This window comes from Ambystoma mexicanum, chromosome 4p (genome assembly GCF_040938575.1).
Source record: "Ambystoma mexicanum isolate Mex_15411 chromosome 4p, UKY_AmexF1_1, whole genome shotgun sequence".
In the NCBI taxonomy this organism is placed as follows: domain Eukaryota; kingdom Metazoa; phylum Chordata; class Amphibia; order Caudata; family Ambystomatidae; genus Ambystoma; species Ambystoma mexicanum.
The window spans coordinates 1104096573-1104116220 of record NC_090927.1 but is presented as its reverse complement, the minus strand read 5'-3'; the positions used below and the strand labels follow the sequence as shown (position 1 = coordinate 1104116220).

At 44.2% G+C, this 19648-nt stretch overlaps 1 protein-coding gene across 2 annotated transcripts in view; it reads left to right on the top strand.

Moving 5' to 3' along the window:
- Positions 1-19648, top strand: part of ADGB (androglobin) — a 2161023-nt gene that overhangs the window by 432519 nt on the left and 1708856 nt on the right. For both annotated transcript variants that reach the window (XM_069606692.1, XM_069606693.1), the window contains one exon: positions 6404-6526. In XM_069606692.1, coding sequence (XP_069462793.1) covers positions 6404-6526 — 123 coding nt within the window. The remainder of the gene's footprint in view (positions 1-6403; positions 6527-19648) is intronic.

The window sequence follows — 19648 nt, the reverse complement described above, 5'->3', positions numbered from 1 at the left end:
CGGATTGTGCATGTGATTTATTTCAGATATGCGAAGTAATCCATGTGAAAATGTATGGTTGATATAGCTTGGAAAATGTAGCTTGATTTGATTGATTTGATTTATTGATTTATAGAGCGCTTTACACCAAGGCGCTGTACAGTGGAACAACATTATACATAATAACATCAACAATGTAACAGATGAAGTAAAATTATATCATGAATCATTCTGTAAAACAGTGACAAGAGCAATTGACTGAAGGGGAGAGGGAATAGGGAGTGGGATTAGGCAGGTGGGGGAGGGCGTGGTGGAGAGTTAGAAGAGGGAAATTGAAGAGAGAGAGAGGAGGGTAGGAGAGGGGAGAGGAAAATCAAGGGGAAGAAAGAGGGGGAGGGGGAAGCAGAGAGGGTAGAGGGGGATGTTTCAGGGAGGAGAATGGAGAAGGAGGGATTTAAGGGAACTGCGGAAAGAGGGGAAGGACATGGAGGAGCAGATAGTGAGAGGGAGTGAGTTCCAATGTAGGGGTGCAAGGAGTTGGAAGGAGCGGAAACGGGAGGAAGCACAGGGGGATGGAGGTACGGTGAGAAGGAAGTGGTCAGCAGAGCGAAGGGATCGGGAGGGGGAGTAGAAGGAGAGAAGGGAGGAGAGATAAGGAGGAGCAAGACCACGGAGGGATTTAAAGACAAGGCAGAGAAAGTAAAATTTTAGCTGTGAGTGAAATGGTAGCCAGCCAAGGTAAGAGAGCGAGGTAGAGATGGAGTCACGGGAGGTGAGGAGACAAAGGGTGCGAACAGCAGAGTGGTAGATGGATTTAAGGGGGGCAAGATGAGATGCTGGTAGTCCAAAGAGAAGAGAGGAGCAATAGAAGAGGCGAGAAAAGATGAGAGAGGAGATTAGGAGTTTGGTAGTGTGGAAAGTGAGAGAGGGACGGATTTTGCGAATATTGTAGAGGTGGTATCGACAAGTGCGAGAGGTGAGGGAAATGTGTTGGGAGAAGGAAAGATAGGAGTCAAAAAGAACGCCTAAGTTACGAGCTTGGGAAGAGATGGGGAGATTGGAGGGAGGAAAATGAATGAAAGGGGGAGGAGAGGAAGGGGGAAGAGAGTTGGAGGGGAAGAAAAGGACTTCAGTTTTATCAGTGTTAAGAGAGAGAAAGCAGGAGGACATCAAGTCCTTAATGGCAGTCAGGCAGGAAGAGAGTTTTAGGTGAAGGTCAGTTGAGAAGGAGGAGAAAGAGTTGGGTGTCGTCGGCATAGAAATGTTTGTGGGAACTATGTTCTTCTTGCAAATGCATGTGTTTGGTATGGTACAGTATTAAAGAGAGTTAAACAGTTTTTGCTGTTGTTCTATACCGGGGTAGCGCCTCGGTTCTTTTAAGATGAAGAGGTTTGGTTTCCCAAATCTTGGACTTTTCGGTCTGGTATGGAGTTTACTTTTTTTTTGGTAAAGGTTTAACAGTGGTTGTTATAGAGTGAGGTAGCGCCTCCGCTCTTTGCAAAGGAATTTTGGATTTTACAATTCTTGGTTTGGGTGTTGGTCTGGTCTAGGGAGTTTATCCTATTCTGCACAGGTAGAACAGCGATCTGGGTGTTTTATGGGGAGGTAGCGCCTCCTCTAGGGTTTGTTATCTTTCTCATGGCAGAGGACAGTAGCTAGCTGGGTAAAGAGGTAGCTGGGGACGCCTGGTAATGACCTGTTTAGTGTGGGGTGTGGTGTGTCCTGAGACCATGAGAAAATTGTTCTCTATGTTACTTGTGGTATTTATTGTGGATTGTGTTGCATCCATGGGTTCAGCAGCTCGTCTTGTGTTAGGATGTTTTCCTTGCGAATAAGATTGTTTAGTTTTATGTGTGAGGATGCCATCTTTGCACATAAGATTGTTTAGTCTTTTCTTTACCAGTTTTTGATGTTGGCATTGGGAGTACGTGGCCACTGCTCCCAATGTGTTTGGAAGGCTTGTACAACCTGGTCTGGTGTAATGTGTATGGTGTTGAGTCCATGGATGTTTGTGGTTTCAGTGGTGTTATGTGTTTCCACTTTGCGAATCCCTATTGGAGTGAGATTGTGGTTGGTTTTTTTTGGAGGCTTTGAGGTCTCAGTTCTCTAGAATGGCAGTCTAGAGGCCTGCTGGAGGTCCAGGGTGGCAGCCTGGACACCTGTGTTGTTGTAGGCAGGGGCAGGTGGTAGGAAGTGAAGCAGTTTTGTGGTGGTTTAAGAATGTAGGTGAAGTAGCCCAGTTTCAGGGTTTGTCAGTTCCTGGGGTGAGAGCCCAGTTGTCTGTTGGTGGCAGGAACAGGCAGATGGATGACAGTATTTTTACGATTGGTACATGTAATGCAGTTTGTCAGGGTGTTATGTTTTGATGGTTGGGTTTGGCTGTGGAAGTGTCCGTATCTTGGTAGGTGGTAGTTGCGTTGTTCTGGTATGTGTCCTGTTCTGTGCGTGTTTAGTTTGTAAAGGAGGGAGGTGTGTTGTATTGTGCTTGTCTTAGGTTAGGTGGGTTGTGATGTCATGTGGAATGTTTGTGTGGATGAAGGAATCTCCTGAGGGAGTGTTCTGTGCAGTGACAGTTACAGCTGGCTGGCCCTGGGTGATGGGAGCTGGTGTTTTGTCACAGCTTATGTCCTTTGTCTTCATGTGGATCTGTAACTAAGTATCTGGAAATAAACTTACCTGAAGAAATCTTAAAGAGCCTGGAACATGCTTTTCAACAGGAAGCATGTCGTGATCATGATGGACAATACAGTGCCCATGCACTATTTCAACAAGCAAGGTAGCGTGTGCTCCCATCCCCTTTTCAGTTAGGTGATGCAGCTGTGGTTATGGTTTTTAGAGAATCGGATCTCAGTTTCAGCAGTACATCTGGCAGGGATGGAGAACAAATTGGTGGATGCTCTGAGCAGGCACTGCACAGTCTCACACGAGTGTTAAGTGTGCCACTAAGTCCTAGTGGAGGTCTTCACTCAGTGTGGCACTCCAGCAGTCGATCTGTTTGCCACAGAGTCCAACAGACAGTTTTGTTTGAATTAATTGGTGATGAGAGGCGCACTGGGGGATGCATTTCTGGTAGAGTGGACTTTCGATCTCCACTATGCCTTCCCTCCAAGTCACATAATTCTGTGGGTTCTCAGGAGGTTGAGGAGGTTCTGAGCAACCATGGTCTTGATTGCCAAGGATTGGGCAAGGAATGTTGACAGCCGGATCTCCTATCTCAGTCGGAAGGTTAGGTACTCCACCCAAACCCGGAATCTCTCATCCTGATGCGTGGCTCTAGAGAGGATGAGGTATGACTGTGATCTCAAAATCGCTGTATGCATACAGGTGGAGGAGATTTGAGGCATGGTGCAGGGAATGCAAGACTGACCCTATCTCCCAAAGTGCTTTCACAGTTCGATCTGTCCCAGGCTATTGACCTGACAGTTTTTTACCCGCATCTGCACCCCTCCAAGGAGGAGGAGCTGTTCCATAGGCTAGTACCGGAGAGGGCTCTTAGCTTTTATGTTGAGAGAATGGCAGAATTTAGGAAAGCGGACCAACTGTTCGTAGTCTTATCCATGGTAAGAAAGGTTTTGGCTGTCTCTAAGCAAACCATCTATAAGTGGATCACACTCTGTGTTTCAGAATGTCACCTCAATACAGGTAAAGAATTACCCCTGGGCCTCAGAGCCCACTCCCCAAGAGGGGTGGCTGCCTCTTCAGATCTGCAACGGCAGGTGCCAGTGAGGGACATCTGCCGTACGGCAACTTGGTCTTCACTGCATACCTTTGCCAAACACTATTGCCTGGATGTAGCCCACACAGCTGACGCTCGTTTTGGGAAGAGTGGTTTTACAACATTTCCTCGTATAAGAACTTTCCTCCCGCCTCCTTCACACATACTGCTTGGGGAGTCTATCTGATGAGGCATCTGTAGGAGAAAGGCAATCCATTGAAAGAGAAATTACTTACCGTAATTTTCTTTCCATGGGTTCTTCTCCCGCAGATTCGTCATCACCCTCCCACCCATCCCCGCTATGAAAGTGCCTGCAGTTAATGACTAACTTCTCTATTGAGAGAAAGAGGTGAGCTCTCATTTAAAGGGCTACTGTAGAACTTATTGGTGTGTTTCCACATTCTTGTTGCAGTCCTGTTTCTCCCTGTTCTAAAGGTTTTTCTTTTATTAATGAGTTGTGGCTGTCTCAGCCAAATAATTTGATTCTTCCTCCGCAGCAGCTGAGCTCGATGGGGAACTGAGGTACAGGGTCGTAGTGACGCAGTATATGTACGACGACCAAAGTCACGTCAGGAGTTGACGACCGCTGCATCGAAGCAAGACGGATTGATTCTGCCGAGTCGAGGTGTAACATGCCTCCTGTGGAAAAGATTTCTGAGCAGCTGACGCTGGAATGGATATCTATCTGATGAATCTGTAGGAGAAGAATCCATAGAAAGAACATTACAGTAAGTAATTTCTCCTTCTTGTTTCTTTATTAAGAAAAAACAAGGTGCAGTTGGTAATTGTTCACATTTATTACAATTTTAAAAAGTTATTTTGTTAAAGAAATCACACATAAATACACTACAGACATGTACTTGTACATCAAATCCAGCAGCATTCTTACCTTTTAAAAGAAATGCATATTCTTGTGACAGCTGCTCACCTAGCATATTACCTGACCTAGGATATTACCTGCTCTTTTAAACTCTTCATGCTGGCAATCTGCAAAGACATTGGCCCTCATTACAACACCGGCGCTAAACCATGGGGCTATTAGTACCATGGTTGCTGCTGGTATTGTAACGAGTCTGCCATGGTGAAATGGGGAAGTACCACCCCATTCCAAGGTTGGCGGGGTGGTACTTCCCCATTTCACCATGGCCCTTCCCCATTCCCATTTTTGCCCCATAGGGCATAATGGGAATGGGGAAAGGCGGTAATTACGGTACCGCAAATTGCGGTACCGTAATTATCGCCAGGGTCCCTTTGCGGTTCCCTGCAATAACGGCTGGTTCCAGCCGCCGTTATGGGAATTGGGCGCTAAGGGATTATCGGTACCGGTACGCTTACCGGTACCGGTAATCCCTTAGCGCCAGGGTCGTAATGACCCCCATTGGCTTGCAAGGTATGACTGATGGCAGGGAGAGCCAATCAGGGCTTGCAGTTTTCTTCTATTCTTTCTGTTTTTGCACTCAGATACATATTGTAAACATATTGGAAATTGGTAGGATGGCAGAGGTGGTATTGCTGGAACACAAGCCTTGGTATCGCAGCGATACCCCCTCCGCCAGTAGTAAACGCTGAGTTGGGAGGTGTGGAAATCAGTAAAAATTGAAAACATGGAGCCTTACGCACAGTGCTGGGAGGAGAGGTTATGGAGGAAGCAAAATGGGAAGAAAGCAATGATAGTTGCAGTCAGATTGAAGTCGAGGCTGCTGTGTGACAACAGAGCTGTCCAGATATGCATTAGTATAATGTATGTAAAAAAAAAAAGAACTAGCAATTATTATGGCCTATCGCTACATGAGGGTATATTTCAAAACATATTAGTTTGACTTAATTAAAATGTCCTTTTTACAGTTGATCAGGTAAATGTAACTTGCCTTTCTCCTTATCAGTAAATTGAAACCTATTTTGGTAACAGCATTCCATGGGTGAGTTGTCATCTGATCCTAAATATTTAGTGACTCGTTCAGAGGTAGGCAGAGTTCATTGCAGAAATGTCACCAGCGATAAATACCGACCCCACCACTGCTATTTCTGCAAATTCCACCCAACACAGAGGTTACTACTGGCAGAGATGGTATCTCTGCGATACCACAGCTTGTATTTCAGCAATGCCACCTCCGCCATCCTACCAATTTCCGCCTTCAGTGTGCAGGTGGAAATCGATATTGTACGCCAGGGGTTCATACCATTGCTACATATGTATTTAATGCAGAAAAGGGGTATTATTGATCCTTGTATGCATTACTTGGATAAGGTGGTTAGAGGGTGCATCAGATGGCCATAATTTCACCCCATACTATGTTTCAAATACCTATACAGAAAAGGAAAAAATATATATTTTGATTCCTTTTGAAAATTTTGACCTCCACCTCTTTGATGGAGGCAAAAATAGCCGATCTTTGCAGAAAATCTGCCGGAGGAATTTACCTCCAATGAAGTGTCGCTAGAGGTATTCGTCCTAAACATGAACTTCTGTACAAAATAGACGGTAACTGCAGAATTACCACTACTGCCGACCTCATAATGAGGCCCTAGATTGTTGGCAAGATATGAATGTTTGTCTTCACATACTATCTGTATGTTGTGAATTCTGTACTGTGATGTCTGATCTTTGCCCTTTCAGTAAGGGTCAGCAATGAAGAGCATGACTTACAATTATTTGAGGCATGTGGCATCGGAATTGTTTACTGTCTTTGGTTTACCTTGTTTTACCAGATAAATCTGATGCAAAGGAGCCTACAAAGAAGAAAGGGGATAAAGAAAAAACTCGTTCTGGTGCTCACTCCGCACGGCCCTCTTCAGAATCTTTAAATTATCCTCCGCCACCGGTTCCAGAAAGTAAGAACATTTATGCATATTAAATATATGGTAATTCTTCTGAACTGCATATTCATAAGTTATTACCTTTCAGTGTTTGAAGGTGTAAAGAAGGCATGGTATCAAAGTCGGACAGACACAAGTGATCACAGTTCAAGGGTGTTTACTGAATTTTTATCAGGGGTGTGGAAAACTCCTATCTAAACCCATATCTAAGATGGGAGCGAGCTACGACCATCAAATAATAATACAGTCCTAGTGGAGTCTAGTCAAATAAAAAGTATGGTATAATGTTCACAAAAAGAAGGAAGAGTTCCCAAAATTATAAGTCAGGATGCTTAGGCCTCCCTTCCTTCCCCACGAGTTTAGCACAGGACAAGGCGGGTCACTGGAGCACAGCACAACCCTGGGCTTCTTTGGCATGAGGTTACAGTTTCCTTCACCAACATCAGGGACTTCTGCGCCCAAGTCTCTATGTGCAGGTCTCTTGCCTCAGAGGACCTGATGTACCATAAACAACAAAGGTAAGTTCCTTTTCCAAATAGTCAAGCCAGGCAATTTACTCTTCGCCCCCTGGATACCCGGCTCAGATCCTTCTTTCACAATTAGCCTGCCTCAGTCGGGTTCAGACCAACTTTAACTTGCAGGCATCCCTCAGTCGGGTTCACATTTGCCACAACAATATCTTCACGCATGAGTTTTACTGTTCACCCTGGATCCCCCTCTTCCTGGCTCAGATCCTCTTTTTAAATTGGTCTCTCTCAGCCGCGGTCAGACCAATTTCAGATCATAGGTAATCAAAGACTTTTGAATGTGCACAGGCTTCTACTTAACCCGCTGCAGGACAACTTCGATTTCACTGTTCAATAATCTGAGGGGGAAAGGCAGGGGTGCATACAAAACAGAGACCTTCGAGTGAGCTCCCAAGTGGCACTGCACCACTCTGTTTCTGGTACCTATTTTGGTTTCACAGTACAATCGCACACAAGTTCTTTATTCATACACTGTTGGCACTTGCAACCTTGAGCATCACAGTCCGGTCTGTTATCAGTCTCTCCCGACTGACTGGCTGTGCTGAACTCGTTGGTGTTGCTTTGCTGTCGGAGTCAAGGAAAGTACCACAGTGGCAATCGCTTCTCCCTAAATGGCCCTGTGTACCTCTGACACACGCTACACTGCTCGTCAGCTGTAATTTCTTGTCTTATGTTTCTTTTCCATGAGGCTTCTAGACAGTTGCAATCCTTTCGTGAAAAGGGCAAAGGTTAATTCCGACCTTGTCATCTTCTCTGGTCTCGCCGCCTTTCTCTACGCTTTAAACTGCCAACCCGGAATAGCTGCTTCGTCGTGCATTTGGGCTTGCTCAGAGTGTGCTTTTGTGCTCCGCCTTTTATCCGTATGGGGAAGTGTGATGGAAGTCAGGTGTGTGTAGTTATCAGTAATTGCCCGACTCTGCTGCCTCTTGTGTTGAGATATGTCAGGTATACGGCTCTACGGCTCTGGTGTTAGTCCATTGTTTCTCACGATTAACTGTCCGTGAGAAAGTGTTTGTGTCAGAAAAGGGGGGGCGTTGAGTTTCTAGATATCCTACCTGGGAGGATGGGGAAATGGTGTCATAAGGAAGGGGATACCACGTCTCACCCTTCAGTGTCCCACCTCTACTCGCCGAGGACCCCTCACCCTGGTGATCCTCCTGCACTGGTCCACCCCAGGAACTAGATCCAATAGCAATTGCTGTGCCATGGCCACCTGGATGACAGATCCCTGGCGACTAGCGGGTGAGACACCTTCAGGTTTCTCAAAAAGGCAAGGCACAGAGTCTCTGGTCAAAAATGTTTTTCCTGTGACTTTGAGGGTACGAATTTGGGGTTCTTGGCCGCATGTCTGACGCTCATATAGTTGGCAGCCCGGGGGTGATGCATACTTTCCAGATCAAACATATCCATGTTCGAGTCACCTTATTCCAAGGGTTTTGGCTGATCTGTAATGCAGATCAAGCTCTACCCTTCGCCATTCTTCTTGCGGTCCTGTTTAGCAATCTCATTGGGCTCTTTAAAATCAGGCTTCAGGTCAGTAGTCAAAGAGGCAGACAGACAGTGGTTTTACACAGAGTCAACAGTTGTTTTTCCCTTCAAAGCCGACCATGGATAGTTCGTTTTCATTACAAAATGTTATGAAGTGCTGGATGAGGTTTTGCAGTATGAATTTGGACTGGGAGGTTTTCCTTAATAGACTGGCCCAACCAACAATGGCCATTCCACTCCAAGATGTAGGACAAGGTTCTATGATGAGGAAGAAAAGGTGGATGCTTCTGGCGAGTGCTGATCTGCCGGTGATACTTTGTCTCGAGTGCTGCTGATTCAACTGTTCGACTCCAAACCACTGTTGGAATTACCTTGCTGGGCTGCTTTTATTGCAGTAGAAACATGATAGAAGCCCCTCCCACATTTCCCAGAAGTCTTCAAAATCCAATGCCTGCGCATGTGCTTCCAGTGAGTGCTTCCGGCGAGTGCTGATCTGCCGGTGTGTCTCCAGTGCTGCTGATTCAACTGTTTGACTCCAAACCACTGTTGGAATTACCTTGCTGGCATGCTTTTATTGCAGTAGAAACATGATAGAAGCCCCTTCCACATTTCACAGAAGTCCTCAAAATCCAATGCCTACGCGCGTGCTTCCAGTGAGTGCTTCCGGCTAGTGCTGTTCAGCTGAGCAGCCGAACAGCCTCCCGGTGCTTCCTGGATCGTCAACATCAACCAGTGTTGAGGTAAGCCTCTGCCCGGGAAGTTCCTGTAACTCCCTCAACCTCTTCTTTTCCCTTATCGACTGTTGCCTTGGCCTCCATGGCGTCTTATACTTCGAAATCTGGTATGCCCCCCTGCCCCATCAAGATAATTTCCTCCGCTGTAAACCACCAGGAAAGCCAAGCATCTAGACCCACGTGCACCTCGGATAGAAACAGCATCTGGGCAGCGTGCTGCAAAAAGCTGTCACGCTCTAAATCTGCTAGAGCAGACATTCGTGCATACTATGCTCCTAAAACGGCACTTAGGAACGACGAGTCGATCACAGAACAATCTCATTCACGGACTTTAAACAATATACATGGAAAAACTGTTGTGGCTTCTATATCCATATCAGATGCGGCTTTGCTTGCCCAGCTGCTCCAGTCTGAAGATGCACGCAGAGTATCAGATGATAGATCTCCTATACCAAATCTAAATAGAATGATCGTCTTTCTTGTCATCTGGCTCAAGTTCATATGGAAATGGGTTTGAACATCCCGCTCCTATATTCACAAGTCATTAAATCACAAAGCAACTCGCCAAGCGTACCTCGGCTAAATGCTGTAATACAAGAAGCGAAATCTTTTCAGCAGTTACACCCTGATGCTACTAATGAACACCCTCCTAATGAGGCACGTACCTTGCACATTCCATTTACATCATGTTCTCAGCCTCGTGTGATCACGGATCAATCACCCTTGTTCTTAGGGAATACGATTTTGGAAACCCAACCATGTGAACTCACGGCAGCCCGTGAGCCGAACCGGTCGCAGTCGCCAATTCTTTACCCTGATTCACCAAGATCATTCTTAAATGCATCTGCTGTAACTAGTGTATCTTTCGCAAGACCCACTCCTTGCACATCCTTCGGGTTCAAACAACCGCAACCTACATCCAATGAACCTATTTTTATGGCCCTGAATAATAGCATGTATGCATTAATTATGCTATATGAGGCCCTCTTGAAAAAAGTCCATCATCAACACAACCAGCTATTGAAAGTGGCCAAAAAATTAGATCTGCTGATTGGCAATTCAAAATTTCTAGATATAGATGGGAAACTTGATACGCTAATTGCATGCACTAAAGAGCCAAAAATGGTCTATCTATGCTAACCTCATGTGTCATTGTATCACAAACCAAAAATCCTTCTTTGACCCGACAGGATGTTATTGGAGTGGGCCTCACGGACAGTGGGCCTCATTACAAGTTCGGCGGTAGCCTTGCCAGTAAAACAGGCAGGCTGCCGCCGAACTTGCGAAATTTACCGGTGCCTGGGAATGGGCAATTACCGGGTCATTTCGATAAAATGCTTTAGCCCCATCGGGCTCAATGGGAATGTGGAGGCCGGATGCACCGGCATCATTCAGAATGGTGCCGGTGCATGCGACATGCCCTGCGTGCAGAACTCGTAGTTTGCCGGTCCGGTAAATACGGTACCAGCAAGCTTACCGGTACCGTAGTTACCGGACTTGCAAACTTGTAATGAGGCCCACTGTGTCTGGAATTGTAGGTCTAAATACTGACCCCGTTATCGAGTCTAATGATTTGGGCCCGCTATTGGTAGATGAACTGTCACTTAGACAAACCCAAGAAGCAGAATCGGAACGGCCTGTCAGAAGACCGCTTCTTTAAAGTTTTCACCCCGGGGTAGATCAACCTATTGAACTTACTGATGAAATGGATTGTATGGACTGTTCTGCGTACTCAATATCTACCCTTCCCGATTGTGGAGAAGCCTCGCCTCATGGCGAGATGAGCAGTGGCATTGGTCCAGAAAAAAAACACATTGAGTGGAGCTCCTGGATCCAAAGACAGGTTTTTGACCTTGGAGCAAAAAAGAATGGCTTCCTCCAATTGTGGCAAGCGGGCACTGCCATTCCTATTATACTAAAACCTGATATTGCCAATGAACTGGATAAAGTTATATCGATGAGATTAAATGTACAATTGGTTGAAGATCTGAAAGACACTGACATTCCCCTTAGAACATGTGACATTGAATCTATACGATTCTCTAGATCCCGAAAACTGGATACTGTGTTCATTAGAACACCATCCTTAATTGTCAAGGACTGTATCTGGAATGAAAGATGCAAGCTAAAAAATAGAGGTGTAATACTGACAGCTTCCAAAACAGTTCAGCCTTAGAAGCCTTTGAATAAAGTGAATGGCTGTAACGTCAAAGAAAGAGCTACAAACAAGACTGTGAGTTTTAAAGATGAAACTATCCCCAAATCACGTAGAAATAAAAGAGGGAATGAAAATCTCGAGGTTACTCCCCGATTTCCCCCTCCCACCCTCCGAACAAAACAGGGATGGTGAAGTAAATCAAGTATCATAGGCATGGCTCAGAAACACCATTAAAGAAAACAATAATGCTTTCCAACACTAGAGCCCGGTAATTAGCGATCCATCCTACTTGATTGCGCTGTGGAATACTCGAGGACATGCACACCTCACTGATATCAATGACTTGCATCACCTGTTAAAATATGATATAATAATTTTACAGGAAACCTGGATTACTGTATACCCAGTTTGGTCAAATTATGACATAGTGTGGGTACCTGCTATTAAACAAGCAAGGGGACGCCGTATGGCTGGACTATTGATTGCCGTGAAAAAAAAACTAAAAGGAAACCTCATCCCATGGGACTTCCCCCACTCTTGCCTTCAATTGGTAAAACTTATCTCAAACAATACATCTAACGATTCGTTCTTCCCAATGTCTATACTGAATATTTACTGGAATCCAGTGGTGTTAAATGATGATGATTTTTTTGAATATGTAACATCACTACTTGACTTAATAGCGTGTGAGCCTGACCGATATACAATTCTTGTAGTAGGGGATTTAAATATATCATGCATTGACCAAGCAATTGCTATGACTAACTCACAACCTAAAAGATGGCTAAATCTCATGAAATCACAAAACCTGATGATGCTGAATGGCAGCTATAAAGATGATCACCCTCCTAAACCAACATGGTATAGAATAGCCTCCTCTCCCATAATGGACTATGCATTTATATCTGACCAAGCCCTGCCCCAAGTCCTAAACTTTAAGGTTCTAGATTCTATCCTAAGTGATCATAATATACTTGAAATTACTCTAGTAAAAGACTCAATGGCACCGTGCCAGTATCGTAGCCATCAGCTCTCCATCTCGCAAGGTCAATGCAGGATGATTTGGAATCATTCTATGCTTGTGCATCTCAAAGAAATGCTGAATACGCAAAACAATTATTGCCAGAATGAGGATGCATTTGACTATACACATGCACTTGGCTAATTTGTAGCCACTGGGAAAAAGGGCATGCGCCGCACTACAAACATAAACATACTTTCGGCCTAACTATATTGAAGGATAAAAAGCAGCTAAATAAAGATATGAGACATCTGAAAACTAAAACGAACAAGGTCTCTAAAAACCTAGTAAATAATATATGCATGAAATATAGAAACTTTGTTGTTTAACATAACATCAAGAAGATCCGAGCTAATAACTAATGTATGTTAGCTGCGTTGGCAACAAAATCTAGTAAGACAATTTGGAAATTACTAAACAACGAAATTAGTAAAAGCAATAGAACCCTCATGCTAAACTCAATTTCTGAAGAAACCTGGTCAACATATTATGCGGAAATATATGCTGATAGGGAACATACTTCTAAACCTGCATCATTAAGAGAGGACAAAACATCGCTAGAATTCGACCATCTAGATATAAAACTACTTATTAAAATGTTAAGCACATGAAGAGCAAATATAAGCTAGCAATCAATGTGCGAAACTCAAACATAATAAAATGGCAATGTAACAAGAAAAACCAGAGGCAAGCATATAAGTGGACAGTCAGCAGAAGGATGGTGCTGCTAATACATGAATACAAGTACTTGGGTATTGTAGTATGTGACTCTAAGAATGAAGCTCCCTATATTAATGATCGGCGATATCAAATCCGGGGTTTGGTATCTCAAGCAAAGGTGATACAATCCGGATATGGGAAATTCACATACTCCCCTGTGCTTAAATATTATAAAGGTTAAGTTGTACCATTAGTAATTTATGGAGCCCACACTAAGTTGCCTGAGACTCAACCAGACTGGAACTTGATCGAGGGCTTGTTTTGGAAAGCCTTATTACCCATCCGTAGAACTTATCCGATCCAGATTGTGCGATTTGAATTAGGGCTGTTATCTCTCAAAGCTATAGTCATCTGGAATGCCATGACATTGTATGCCAAATGTAAATCCAACGAACGGTACCAAACCTCTTTACTGACTGCTATATATCTATAGCTGAATTCTACCAAATACCTGCCACCTTGGTATAAATCATGTGATGAGGCAATAAGAGAAGATGATATTGACCTGGAGCTATTGATATCCAATCCAGTGAAGGCAAAATTGAAATGGTGGCACTGTGACTGGAATAATACCTGGACAGCGTACCAAAAGTATCCGACATTCATTTCTGGAGGTTTCTTGACAACAAAAAAAAATACTGTTCCCTTATGCTTGATGAAATTCCCTGACCACATGTACCGAGCGGACATAATGAGACTTAGGTTTAATATATGGTCCACCAAATCGATGTTCGCCTCAAGATCTAAAACTACAAAGGATTATATGTGCAGATTCTGTAATAATCAAGGGGTTCAAGAGACTTTGATGCACTTATTGGTGGAATCCCCAGGTCTCAAAGAATTGAGAAAGGAATGTTATTATACATTCTTTTGTGATTTTTATATGCTTTCGCAACAGGAAATGTGGCAACTTATTTTTAATGCACAAAGAATATCACTAAATCTGGCAACTGTGAGGTTTTTGAAAAAGCTAGACCTATAGTGACTGGAGATGACCGTATACAATGTAATGGCATAACATCGATGAATGTATTGAATCATTTGTATGTTAACGACTGACAGCAAGTTTTAAGAAATAATGCATTATGTCACATGTTTATACTATACTAATATGTTGAAAAAGTTCAATTACATCTAAAACAACAATTTTAACCCAAAAAAAAGGTGGTATGCAACCTTGCTGGGGGGTCTATAATTGCCTTTCATCAAGCTCTCGCCAGAGAATGGTCCATCTTGGCAGCTCTCTTCAGTAAGTCCTATCTGTGGGCCTGCCTCTCATCACACCAACAATTTGTACCGGGGAGTCTAAGAGGAACATTGTGAAGAGAGCTCTGAGTCTTTTGAAGGTGCATTTAGCCTCTGGACGGTGTATTCCTGTATCATTAGAAGGCATGGGGTTGTAGAAGCAGGTCTCCTCTAGGCTTTGTGGTGGGTCAGAAGGAGGAATCGGACATATTGAGAACATTTTGTTCTCACATTTAATGAAAATTATAAGAATAATGCCTCTCTCCCTAGTGCTAAAGGGAATACACTGCCTATCTAAAGGAACTAAAAGGTGCTTGTCCGATGTCAGGAACTTCAAAGTAAGTATGTCCTCTGGCCAAACTAACGCTAACTGACCCTACCACTAAATATAACTAAAGTAAAGAGGCCAAGAGACTATCTCTTCTTCCCCTGGTCTTTTCTTCTTCTTGGATAGTCTTTTTATATACAGGTTTCTTTTGGGCTCATATACTCCTCAACGTAATCTACTTGGATAGTCTTTCTTATCAACTCTTGCAGTTCTTCAAAATGACTCTTGCGTGCTGTTTGTGGCCCTAGCTTTGAAGTACATTTCCTTCCAGCAGTTCCTCATACTCTTTTATAATCACATATATGTTCTTCCCAGTCTCTCTGCTCAGGCTTTCCTAAACTATGTTTGTCTTGATTCGCTTTTTGACTTTCTGTGCCAAGGTTTCTCTCTCTGAGGTTGTCTGCTCTTTTATCTTGTTCACTGCCAGGCCTTATCTCGTCTTTCTCCTTGTGTGTTTCTGGCTTGTACTTTCTCCGGCCTTCTCTTGTCCTTCCCTGGGTTTTATTTCCCAGTCTCTATTGGCTCTCCACCTGGGTATATTCTCTCTCTCATATATACGTCACATCCTTTGTCAACTACTTTCTTTGATACAATCTAATCCTCAAGACTGGGACGGACGAGTCTCTCTCTTCAAGTGACACGGGTCTTCCCCAACCGGGTTGTTTGGTAAATGCTTCCTAAGGTTTTTACAGTTGCAGTCACTCAACTTTATATTTTAATTCTCATTCTCAGAACTAGGACGAGTTTCTTCATGCACACATGATCCCCCAGGGGCCTCCTGCTATTCCTGTTTCCCCCGGTTCTTTCGTTCTGTGTCGATGGGTTACATGGCCAGGCTCATGCTCGGGTACTGCTTTTCTCTCTTCTCGCTGCTCGGGGGCCCGTTCTTGGTTCCTCATCGGGGGCCTGCCTTCCACAGATGCTGGCGATCGGATGCCATTCAGGCTTCCCTTCTTGGTAGTTCTCTGCACTGTTAATCAGGCGTCCTGCCCACTAGTCACATCGCTACCAGGTACCTCTCCTCTGTGTTCCTTCTCATAATGCTTCCTTTGTGGTTGTATATGCTGGGCCTCTGCATATCCCACTGTGTTTGTTAAGCTCTTCGAAAGTCACAGGCTCCACGACGTGGCTTGACTCCACCTGCACAAAGCGTGATGATGTCAGGGGACTTCCCCTACACAGCACTCTCCTTCTCGCCTTCTGCTCTGACTCATCACAGTTAAATACACTTCTTTCGTTAAAGCGACATCTGCCCTTTTACTTTCACATACGTTTCTTTTCATATTGTCTTCTGCCAAACGTAAAGTTGCCACACTATTCTTCATAGAAGATAGTCCTACATATGCAGCTTAGGGAGTTCCTCACAGGAATGGGAGTCCTTAACGGCGGAGTTTCTCCCTGTGAGGTCCCACTTGCCTCAACCCTTAGGGCGAATCTTGTGGAGCGTGCTCACCTCCCTAGCCTCACACAGGGGTCTGCAGGTTAAGGCGAATTGACGGAGGCCTGCGATTCATCGTAGCTTCTTATTATTTCACCTTTTTGGAGCCTTTTAAGACCAACGAGGAGGGAAGATGGTAGTATGACTCAGCACACTCTCAAACCCCCTGTTGTCAGCACACTGCTGTAGAGATTGTTAATTTCTGTACTTGCTTAATTACGTTATCAACTGTAAGGGAAACAATTGTATCTACTGACTGTAAATTACTCTCACAGAACTTATGACCAAATCAATACCAGGTTAAGAATGGTCTTGGCAAGGTAATCGTGATTTTCTAGCTGATAGCTCTGATGCTCATACCCTACCACCCCCTCTTCATAAGACCATGTCTTGAGTGTACTCTCTTCCTTTTGGCCAGACCAGTCGTCAGCTGTGTCGGACAGAATGCCTTCAATGTGCGTGCCTTAATGTCTGAAAGTCAGTGTGCTGAGATCTGAACAGGATCAGGGAGGAGAGTCTCTGAGCAAGAAACTTGAAACAATAAGGTTTAGCTCTTGTTATGAATGACATTGTTTTCCATCACTTTACATATCACAATATTTATGGAAAGGATTAGTCATCTACTCACCACTCCAAGCTGGCATGTGCGTGCAGATAATCAATGGATATCCAAAGGATAAAATTGCACATGGGCAGTGCACTAATGTTCAAGCTGATCCCAGCAGAGTGGGAGTCCAAGCGCACAGCCTTTTTCACTGCCCGCTGTACCAGACAGAACTGTCAGTGACCTTAACTCATCTGGCAGATGGGTGGTGGGGTGGAGCATTGGAGCAGGAGCTGTGAGTAATCTGAGGGCGTCCTCACTTCTTTCCCCAATATGTCCTCCTCCCAGGTGGCCAAGGAAAGGCCGTCACTTTCGGATCCTGGCCCTGGGGGTGTATATGTGAGGGGGAATCACCTGGGTGAAGGTGCCTGGGGATGAGGCACCCTGGGGTGAGACACAGTATCCCCCATTTCCCTTTCACAAGCAGTCAAACATCCCCTAAGCCTTTATAGGGTATTATCAACTTCTACCCTATTATTCCAGAAAAAAAAACTCCCAATCTACATCAGTCAGATAGAGGAAGAGACAACCCAGAGTCTTACATTCTCTCTTTACCACGCTGGTACTGGGACGAGTAAGAGGGATGCCAAGTACCATGACCGTTACTCAGTAAAAGAACATTGCCTGAACCTGAGGCCTGGAGGGCGGTATAAAACATGTGGTCTGTGCAGGTGGGATCACCCGCGAATGAGCCAGGGGCTGTTTAGGCGCCGTGAATGCCGGTCCATCTTAAAAGAAAGACTTTTGACAGTACAATGATTTAAAGGCTAAGAAAATTGAATAGAAGGATTTGTCAGTACTGAACTGTGAACCAGATCAAAATAATTAAGCCAAGAAAGGGCCGGAGCAACTGAAGTGTTTGAAAAGTGTGAAAATGCCTGTGAGCAGGGTGAAAATTCTCAGCAGGAGAATAATTTGGGAATTTGATGGCAATTTATGCAATGTGCTTGAATATTTTGAATACCGAACCGAAAGAAAACAATAAGATTTCAATTGCAAGCAATTTATGATATTCCCTGATACAAAGGAACTGTGAATTGTGTAAACCGAAGAAAACAAGCATTGGCAAGTGCCACAAGAATATGAAGAACTGTACAAACTGAAAGAAAACTGGCAAAAGCTTTGAGACTATTTGAAAGTATAACAAGGGAATGGTGGCAAACAGTCTTGATAAAGTATCAAGAGGAACACACAATACCACTGTGAGGCTGAAACAGTTGCAGTGTAACTGTGAAGAAGAAGCTGTAGAGGAGGAGCCAAATGCTTCTACAGGAAGCCCCGCCCCCATGCTACCTGTATGTTGGGAACCAGAAGTTGCGACATGCACAACACCAGTAACTGTGACTGTTCCCAGGAGAGTCTTAGAGACAAGTTATCCACTAAGAAAACCATACCTGATGTATCCCTGGCAAACTGATAGTTTCCTGGAGGAAGTCCCAGAAGGAATATGAAAATGAGAGGAAAAGAAGCTGGTGACGTCCGAAGAAGTGAGTAAACTTCTATATGCGGATTGAAGATTGCGCACAGCAGAAAATGCAAGCCGTTTTATAACTGTACAGATGCTGCAATGCAAGTAGACTAAGTAATCATGAGGCTGGCCATACGTAGTGAAATAGACTGCTGGCAGTCCCGCCATGAAATAGAATCTGGATGTTCGATGTCACAATTTTAGTAAGCTCAAACCCATGGAGAAAGAAGGATGGATAGCTATGCATTTGTCACAGCAAAGAATTAGTTGGTGCTCTAAGCAAGACCAAGAAGGCTGTCTGGCCTGATGTCAAAGGCTGAAACAGCCAAAGCTGGTTATCAGTCCTTGAAGAACAGTGAATGTGAGACGCCGAGGATCCCTTGTTAAAGTTGCAAAGAGAGAACATCATGAGTGCCAAGTTTCTTCATGTAAGACAATTAAATGCTATAGAATGGGCCGATTCACGGTCTCCTGTCACGTTAGTCCGGGATGGAAATAGAAGTGGGCATGCAGACCTGAACATTGATAAGAATGTGCTCACACTCCCCTATATTCCCAGGAGCAAGACGCAACTACAAGGCTGAGTTCAAATACAATCTGAATGTCAGAAGGCATGAGAGATATGGGGCTAATTGGGCGGGGAGGCACGGTCAAGTTCACCCACTGACACCTGGGGTACCAGCTTACACGCTGCTAGTGAATCGAATGTTCTGGAAGGGTACAAGTGTGCCAACCAATTGTAGAAGGCCATATAATGAAGGGCTTTATAGTTTGAGAGCCAATCATGTACTGTGTATCTAATAACTGTCGAAGATGACTTGCACTAGAGGTGGGCATAAGTTATCCAACTGACTGTAGAGACCCAATCACAATCGCACCCAATATAAGTATACTTAGATGTTCCCTTTAAGCCAACCACAATCCCACGTAGGTTTTTCTTGTTTGCCACGTAGTATGACGTCACTTATGATGAATGTTTGCTATATACGAATGCTTTTTTATGAAATATGTTGAGAATATGCTGTGCGGCCTCCGTTGAAACTCCCTGTTTTAGACAATTGAAAATAAAACAGGCTGACAAGACATTTTGTCAACTTCCTGAGTCGGTCTTATTATCTGGTGTAAGTTATTCTGCATCCCAGCCATTGTACAATGTGTTACTTCAGTTAAAGGACCATAAGGGTTCAAAGCAAATAAGGGGTGTCAGTTGCGTCACCTTTAATGGGTGGACTGTGTGGTCCGACAACTGTGCCTAGACCGGATATACCCACCTAAAGGAAAAGCCACGTAACTCACATATAAGCTTGTGTTTGACTGTCAAGGAGAAACTTGGGTGATCGGATATTATTGAACAGAATTTGTGTGATATTGGTGAAATTGATGAAAGGCAAAGCTGCCAGAAAAGC